The sequence below is a fragment of the Zophobas morio genome, unplaced genomic scaffold, assembly GCF_036711695.1.
Source record: "Zophobas morio isolate AGI-343-1 ecotype UQ-CSIRO unplaced genomic scaffold, CSIRO_AGI_Zmor_V1 ptg000033l, whole genome shotgun sequence".
In the NCBI taxonomy this organism is placed as follows: Eukaryota; Metazoa; Arthropoda; class Insecta; order Coleoptera; family Tenebrionidae; genus Zophobas; species Zophobas morio.
The window spans coordinates 1,884,850-1,894,297 of record NW_026972138.1 but is presented as its reverse complement, the minus strand read 5'-3'; the positions used below and the strand labels follow the sequence as shown (position 1 = coordinate 1,894,297).

Sequence of the window (9,448 nt, the reverse complement as noted above, 5' to 3'; positions counted from 1 at the left end):
TAGGCATGATATAACCTCTATTTTCTTGGAAGGAGTGTTATTTGCGAAAATCAGTCTTATCTCATCAAATACTAACCCCGCCCACCCGCCCTCTTCAATTTCTAACGATTAATTTTATTTCTGTTCGGTATAAGATCACTGATTTCATTTAGTTTGGATAAAATGATTCACTGAAACGGAGAGGGGGTGGGTGGGCGGGGTAATAATGTCGAGTGAGAGTGGAAACTAATAATAGAATCTAGAATGTCAAAAAAGTAAAAATAAGGCTGATTGTAACTGTTTTTGTCATACTATTTGCTTTAAAACTTGTTTCATGCACTAGGCCGAAAAATTGAAAATAGTTGAAAAATGGTCAAAAATGTCAAAAGTGCCAAATCAGTCTTATCTTATCAAATACTAGCCCCGCCCACCCACCCTCTATTTTCTTGGAAGGAATGTTATTTGCGAAAATCAATCTTATCTTAGCAAGTACTAGCCCCGCCCACCCACCCTCTATTTTCTTAGAAAGTATGTTATCTGCAAAATCAGTCTTATCTAATCAAATACTAGCCCCGCCCACCCACCCTCTATTTTCTTGGAAGGTTTGTGATTTGCCAAAACCAGTCTTATCTTAGCAAGTACAAGCCCCGTCCACCAGCTGACTTGCGAAGATAAGACTCATTTTGGCAAATCCAATATCTTCCAAGAAAACAGAGGGTGGGTGGGTGGGGCTAGTACTAGCTACGCTAAGACTGATTTTGGCAAATGACAAACCTTCCAAGAAAACAGAGGGCGGGTGGGTGGGGCTAGTATTTGATAAGATAAGACTGATTTTGATACTTTTGAGATTTTCGACCATTTTTCAATTATTTCCGGAAATTAATTGAATACATTTTCTTGTTCGTTATGTAGAAGTCATTTTCGGCTTCGCTTCTTCGGAAATTTCTACCGTTTTTCCCAAATCGCTAACTGTTTATAGTTTTGTCAAAGTAGCTCGGTATAAAGATTTTGCACGTAGATAAAAAAGGAAATTAATATTGGTTTTCTACAATTTTTCCAGAATCGATAAATTTAGATGCTGATAATTTAAGAAAAAAATTAAAATTCTAAAGTAAAAATAAAGTCAATCACTGAAAACGAGACAGGGTAGGTGGACGGGGCTAATTATATTCTTCTGTGGGAGTAGAAACTAATAACAAAATTTAGGATCTGAGAAAGTAAAAAAAAACGCTAATCTTAAATTTTTTTGTTATATTATTTGCTATAAAATTTATTTCTTATTTCATGCACCTGACCTGACTTGACCTAACGTGATCAGACCTGTGCTGACTTCTTTATTTTCCCAAATTAATAAATTCTAAACGTTTCTGTAAATATATAGAAAAAATATATAAAACCAAAAATTGTCTTTTTTATCTACAAAATTCTTATAGCGAGCAATTTTGCCGAAACTGTAAAAATTAGGAGTATTTTACTTCAATTGACGATTTTAGAAAAAACGGTAGAAGTTTCCGAATAAACGAAGCCGACAATGACTTCTGGATATCGAAATTTAGAACAAAATGTAACTAACTTTAGGAAATAGTTGAAAACTTGCAGAAAATATCAAAAGTGCCAAAATCAGTCGTATTTAATAAAATACTAGCCCCGCCCACCCGCCCTCTATGTTCTTGGAAGGAATGTTATTTGCCAAAATCAGTCTTATCTTGGCAAGTACTAGCCCCGCCCACCCCCTCTTCCAATTCTAACGACTAATTTTATTTCTCTTCAATATAAGATCATTTATTTCATTCAGTTCGGGCAAAAACAATCGCTGAAAAGGAGACGGGGTGGGTGGGCGGGGCTAATTATGATCTTTTGTCTAGTGGGAGTGGAAACTAATAGTAGAATCTAGAATGTGAAAAAAGTAAAAAAAACTCTAATTGTAACTTTTTTTGTTATACCATTTGCTTTCAAATTTATTTCAAAAATTGCCAAAATTTGTCGTATCTTATAAAATGTTAAAATTTTTGGAAAAGAATGTTGTGACACTGTATAACGTTTTACGATAATCACTAATCAGAAAGATGGACGATGATGCAATTTTGCAACAGCGCATTGGTAAATATAGCCAGTCTGATTGAGGTTACTAAGATGCAATTTGAACACTAATGCAAGTGGAAGTTAATTTAAACCGATCCGAGAAACATTGTTTTTTTTTAATAATTTAATAATTAATGGAAATACTTAAAGACTCGGTTACAACACTTCCTTAGCTCACACTCGGCAGTAAAACTCCTCAAAGTAAATTTGCCTTTCAAATATCGAGCATCCAGACACGTATTCCCCGACCCTGTTGCACGTTTTTTTTTCCCGCATCCTCCCGATTATCATCAAATCGCGATCGCTACCACCATGCAGATTTTTCATTCACCCTGTTAACAGTCCATTCTTCAGGCGCTCGGGCGGCGCGCATGTCACTGATTCCGGTTGAATCTCCAGATATCCCATTCAGTAAGGGCGCGCTCTTTCCTCCTGAAAAGCGGGCTCGCATTTGAAACCCCGAAAAGCGCGCTCTTGCACCCCGACCGCCTAAATCACAACCCGCGCCTCTAAAAATGCCCCTCGAAGTCAAAACGGCCGAGTCTCGAGTCCTCACCTTGCCCGTCGGTTGGTAAAATGGGCGAGGAACTTTCGAATGAAGACTGTAAAAGCAACCTGAGTGTGCTAAACGATACTTTGTACGTCTGTAATAATGACACGGTGCCCGAGATCCTCATCCAGCAGAACTTGAACGTTATCCTGGTTTATAGTGCGCTTTTTGTCGTCGCGGCTGTGGGAAATTTGACGGTGTTTATTTCGCTGTTCCGGTCGAGGCATCGCAAGTCGAGGATAAGTTTAATGATTCGCCATCTTGCCATTGCGGATCTGATTGTCACTTTTATTATGATCCCGATCGAGGTAAGCACTTAATTAAAAAAGCTGAGTTTCTTTCCGGATTGTTAACATGGTTAAATATTGTTAAAAAAAAAAAACATTTTGGCTCGAAGCGCTCGAAACGTTATCTCTTCCGCTTGGCGTGAATTCGCTGATTCGTGGATTATAAATATAAAAGCAAGCGCTGCTGCATTTCCGTTTACAAGAACGGAGAAAAGCTTGCCAACTCCGAGTGATACGAAACACGTCTAAACTCAATTTCACCTTTGTTTCCAGATTAGGTAAATATGCAACCGGTTGTTGTGCCTCCGTTATTAAATTAAGTTAGTGGAAAAAGCGACAGAGCGTGAGTTTCAGTTTCCAAATGCTTCAGAAATTAACACCGTCTCTCACCAGTTTTAAGTAAATTAAGCTTTTTCAATGGCTTGTGACGAGAATAAAAGCGAGATTCGAGATAGAAATGTACAAAATTTTTACTTCCCGAGCGTAAGCAAAGGAAGTATTGTAATCGAGTCCGTCGGCCGACTCTCTACTTTTACGTTTTCTCGATTTTTCATGACCCCTAAAAGACGAAGAAATAGGTCTCCCATTTCCGTCTGTCTGTCCGTCTGTCCGTCTGTCCGTCTGTCCGTCCGTCCGTCTGTCCGTCCGTCTGTCCGTCTGTCCGTCTGCCCCCGGATTTTATTAGACAGATAATCTCCGAAAGTACTCGACCGATTGTTGTGAAATTTTGTACTTATATTAAGAATATCATGTAGATGGTAAAACGCTAACCAAAATTTGTCTAATGGGTATGGGATGTAAATGGGTTTTCAATTGTATAAAATAACATAGTCCTACACATGTAGTTTACAACTCTGAATCGACTTTTCACCCGAAACGTCCAGATTTTTGGAAAAAAAATCAAAATTATAAAACAACATTTTGAAATTTGATTTTTAATCTGCTAACCAGAATGCTTTGAAATGTTGCAGATGTTTTAAGGCTATAAAGAGCATCATAAATCTTTAGTCAAAAAATATTTGCTTATCCCCTCCAAAAACTTGATGACGTCAGCTCAAAAGTTTGTGGAATAAATCATATCTAAAATGTACAAAATATGATGAGTCTGTACTTGTGATCTATCACTCCATTCATATTTTTTTGGATTTGCATATACAGAGTGACTCAAAAAAATTAATGAATGCGTAAATATATTTTATTGATTTAATCAGGAACTACAAAACGGAATGCTCTGACATCTTGCAGATGTTTTAAGGTCATAAACAGCATAATAAATGTTTAGTCAAAATATATTTGCTTATCCCCTCCAAAAACTTGATGACGTCAGCTCGAAAGTTTGCCGAATAAATCATATCTAAAATGTACAAAATATGATGAGCCTGTACTTGACATTCATCACTCCATTCATATTTTTTGAATTTGCATATACAGAGTGACTCAAAAAAATTAATGAATGCGTAAATATATTTTATTGATTTAATCAGGAACTACAAAACGGAATGCTCTGACGTCTTGCAGATGTTTTAAGGTTATAAAGAGCATAATAAATGTTTAGTCAAAATATATTTGCTTATCCCCTCCAAAAACTTGATGACGTCAGTTCGAAAATTTGCCGAATAAATCATATCTAAAATGTACAAAATATGATCAGTCTGTACTTGTGATCTATCACTCCATTCATATTTTTTGGATTTGCATATACAGGGTGATTCAAGAAAATAAATGAAAGCGTAAATTTATTTTACTGATTTACTCAGGAACTACAAAACCGAATGCTTCGAAATCTTGAAGATATTTTAAAATTATCATAAGCATGGTAAATTTTTGATCAAAACGTATTTGGTCGTCCCCCCTAAAAAATTTATGACGTCACCACAAAATTTTGCTGAATAAATCCTATCTAAAATGTACAAAATATGGTGAGTCTCTTCTTGTGATTTATCATTCCATTCAAATTTTTTCGATTTGCATATACAGGGTGACTCAAAAAAATTAATGAATGCGTAAATTTATTTTATTGATTTAATCAGGAACTACAAAACCGAATGCTTTGAAATCTTGCAGATGTTTTAAGGTCATAAAGAGCATAATAAATTTTTAGTCAAAATATATTTGGTTATCTTCTACAAAAAACTGATGACGTCAGCTCAAAAGTTTGCCGAATAAATCGTATCTAAAATGTACAAAATATGATGAGTCTGTACTTGTGATTTATCATTCCATTCATATTTTTGGATTTGCATATGCAGGGTGACTCAAAAAGATAAATGAAGGCGTGAATTTATTTTATCGATTTAATCAGGAATTACAAAACCGAATGCTTTGAAATCTTGGGAATATTTTAAAGTTATTATAAGCATGGTAAACTTTTGTTCAAAATGTATTTGTTCATCCCTCCTAAAAAGATTCATGACGTCACCCTTAAATTTTGCTGAATAAATCCTATCTAAAATGCAAAAAATATGATGAGTTTGTACTTGTGATTTATCATTCCATTCATATTTTTTAGATTTTCTTAAGAGATGGTTCAAAAAAATTAATGAAGTCAATTTATTTTATTGATTAAATTAAAGGCAACACTTATTATTAGTATTACACCCCAACCAACCCAATCTGGTAGACACAAAATTTGTTAAAGGAAAAACTCGGTTGAAACATAAGGGTAGCACGCTTATTTACATCGACTTTAACATTACAGACCTGTATTTGTTTTATGCGCTCACTTGGTTCCGCGAATGTGAAATAGACATGTTTATAATCAACCAATTGTGAATTTCACCGTCAAGAATTAAAATAAAACCCAATGTTTTATATAATAAGCGGAAGTCGAAGCAATAAAACCGATGGTCGTTTTGTTTACAGTTTCTCTGTTTGACTCTCACGTATGCTGTTACGTCTGTCATCTTAAATTAAGAATGTTTATACATACACGATTTTCAGTTGCCTCTGATACGTATACGTGAGTAAATTGTTTCGTTATTTTATTGATTATAAGAAATCAATATTCAAAACGACCCAATTCATTTTCCCGAAAATTTGAGAATATAATAATTTTATTCTTAGTATTACACTACATCTATCCCAACTGATATACGTGTCCTTGCAAAAATGTTGATGACATCATCGCAATTTTTTTTTAAATTCCCACTACAATATGTAATGAGAAAAAAAACACAATAGGCATGCAGTCGTCAAGTTTCCGACAGCGAGGGAAGTACTGTCTAAACTCTTTAGACCAATTATTAGAATTATTAAGAAAGGGGAAGGTTGTTTGAAAGTCGAGTCAGGATTTTCGCTAATTCCGAGTTGTAAGTGTAATTCTGAAACGGATATACCTGAAGTATGTTGTTGTCTTGACGTTTACTTAGTGGCTATTTACAGGTTCAACGTATTGTGTTACTTAGTAAACAACGCATTAGCGCAACAAAAACTTAACAGTTAATTAGAACTCAAACAAGAAAATTGCTTACGGTTTTGGACAAATATTGTTTTTAGGAAGTTTTCGCGATCGATTTGTTAGCAGTTTTCGGGGTGGAAAGTGGGGTGATTCCCTCTGGGATTCTGTTAATTTAGGCGAAATTGTATCCGAATTGTTGAATTTATTTAAACGAACTTAAAAATCGAAATGGAAATTCGTAATGACAAAATTTAAAAAATTAATACTCAATTTATTATCATCAGATTACAACGAAAACGAATTTATGATAAATGTTCAAAATGCCTGCCTCCACTATCTTCAGAGTCCTACCCTGCGTTCAAAATTTAGTTATAGATCTGCATGACGTTATTAAGTTTTTCTCTTAATTTTTTAAAGAAATACAAATATTTCCCTCTTCGTTTTCCGTGGGTTTGTCCGTCAGTCTTATTGGCAATTTTATTAATAGATATTCTTCAAAATTACTCGAATGATCATTGAAGATTTTGTGTTTTAAGGTCATCAAGTTGATGATTTCATATGCGTTAAAACTAAAATTTGTGATTGAATTTTTCATAGAAAATGAAAAAGCTGCTCCAGGTTTAGAAATTATTAAGAAAGAATGACACACAAGTTTTGTCTAAAAAACTTTGGACTAATTTTCTTCACTCTAAGAACCTCAATTTGTTTCCATAAAAAAATAATGTTTACGATTCCTTAGAATTGGCTATTTTATTCAAATTTTTCTTTCGAAAATTGGCTAAAGACATTTATTTTCTTGCAGATTTTGATCCCCACAAATTATTTTTGGTTTCATTTCGTCGAAAAAGCGTGTCACTTTCGCAAAATTGCCAATTGATATGTTGGAAATTTTGAGAATTTTTAAATTTTGACGTTCCAGACGATTATTTAAAACATTTTTGTCCAGGGCTATAAAAACGTTATATTTTTCAAATGAGCACGCGGGGATCTATATCCCAGAAATATTTGTGGGTTTTTAGGCCATTTTTTCAAAAGCTCAATTTTTCAGTACAAAAGTTACGAAATTTTTGATCATTGTTCGACCAGTTTCAACCTCAGTGTTCACTTCTTCTATTAAAAGAACGTCAAATAATGAAAGAAAAAACTCTTGGCGGCGTGGTAATTTTGGGCACATTAGAGGCATTAGTTAACCTTATCTGTCCATTATGTATTGATGGTCTGATGATGCTTCCTCTACAGCGGAATTTTTCTGAAAATTTTTCTTTAATTTGTTAAAGAATTACAAATACACTGCCAGACAAAAAAAAACCGGTCATTTGAATATTTATAATTTTAAGCTAATGTCAAATGTTATAACTTTTTTAACTTTTTATCAGTTTCAGCATGTTTTAGAATAAAGTTAGGTTTTCTGTTAATGTTTTCTCGCTTTTTGGAATATTGTTTACAAAAGTTCGACCAATTGCAGCTAATCACAAAAAATTCAGTGTGTCCCGTTTTTTTGTCTGGTAGTGTATAGTGTAAAGTGAATTTTGAACGTCATTTTATTTTTCGACCACCTTCGCAAATGAGCCAAAAACATTTATTTTTAAGTTGATCTCGATCCGCAGAAGTTTTTTCGGGTTCATTTCATCGAAAAATCCTACCACTTTTTCAAAATTGAATGTGGGAAATTTTGGAATTTTTTAAAGATTTGACGTTCAAGCCCAGTATTTCAAAAATTTGGTCGCTAAATTTTTCACATAACACTTTCACACTTGGGATCGATATTCTAAATATTTTGGTGGATTTTTACGCTGTTTTTTTTTAAAAGCTCAATTTTTCAGTACCAGTGTTGTGAAATTTTGGATAATTTTTCGATCACCTTCGAAAGTTAGGTGGACATTTTTTGTTTTTTGGAGAATTTAACTTCTAGAAATTATTTTACGTTTCATTTTTTAGATTATTCCTATCATTTTTTTTGAATCGCCAACTGAACTTTTCGAAATTTCGTATTTTTTTAAGATTCGAAGTTCCCGCCGAATATTTCAAAAAATTTGGTGCGGAACAATAAAAAACCTATATTTTTCATATCAGCACTTGGGATCGATATCCGAGAACGTTTTGAGGGTTTTCTGGCTATTTTTTCAATTGCTCAATTTTTCAGTACCAACGATGTGAAATTTTTGATCATTTTTCAACCACCTTCGGAAATTACCTAGACATTTGGTTTTGTAAAATTCAAGGAATATAAATTATTTTAGGTTTCATTTTTTAGAAAATTTCTACCATTTTTTCGAATCGCCAATTGAATTTTTCGAAATTTTGAATTTTTTAAAAATTTGACGTTCCAGCCGAATAGTTCAAAAATTTTGGTCCAGAACCATAAAAAAGCTAAATTTTTCAGATCAGCACGTTGGGATCGATATGTCGATATTCCAGAACATCTTATGTAGGTACTTTTAAGCTATTTTTTCAAAAGCTCAGTTTTTCCGTACCAATGCAATGTTGTCAAATTTTTGATTATTTTTTGACCACCTTCGAAAATTAGCCAAACAGAATTATGTTCATAAAAAAAAAATTTTTACAAGTAATTTTGAACAGTTGAGACGTAATTTCATTTTTCCACCACCTTGGAAAATTAGCCAAAAACATTTATTTTGTGTAGATCTCGATCCCCTAAGCTTATGTTGGAAAGTTTGATTTTTTAAAAATCGAAAGTCTAGCCCAATATTTCAAAAATTTTGGTCCGGAACCATAAAAACACTATTTTTCACATCAACACTTGCGATATCCCAGAACATTTCGTGGGCTTTTAACCCATTTTTTTCAAAAGCCCAAATTTTCAGTATTTATGTTGTGAAATTTTTTATCATTTTTTGACCATCTTCGGAAATTAGCTGGACATTTTTTTGCGATTATTTTTTTTTTAATCTGACGTTCGTGGCAAAAATTTTGTCCGTTGGGATCGATATCTCGATGTCCCAGAACTTTCTGAGGGCTTTTAGGTCATTTTTTCAAAAGCTCACCAATTTTGTGAAATTTTTGATAATTTTTCGACCACCTTAGAAAATTATCTGGACATTTTGTTGTAGAATTCAATTTCTAGAAATTATTTTAGGTTTCATTTTTTTGAAAATTCTTACCACTTTTTCGAAATCACCAGTTGAAATATTG

General features: G+C 33.5%; 1 protein-coding gene across 2 annotated transcripts in view; it reads left to right on the top strand.

Moving 5' to 3' along the window:
* Window positions 1-2,488: 2,488 nt before the first annotated feature.
* The window catches only part of LOC135139703 (adipokinetic hormone/corazonin-related peptide receptor variant I-like), a 243,025-nt gene continuing 236,065 nt past the window's right edge, over window positions 2,489-9,448 (top strand). For both annotated transcript variants that reach the window (XM_064070006.1, XM_064070005.1), the window contains exon 1: window positions 2,489-2,919. In XM_064070006.1, the coding sequence (XP_063926076.1) occupies window positions 2,638-2,919 (282 nt within the window). In that variant the 5' untranslated portion in view covers window positions 2,489-2,637. The remainder of the gene's footprint in view (window positions 2,920-9,448) is intronic.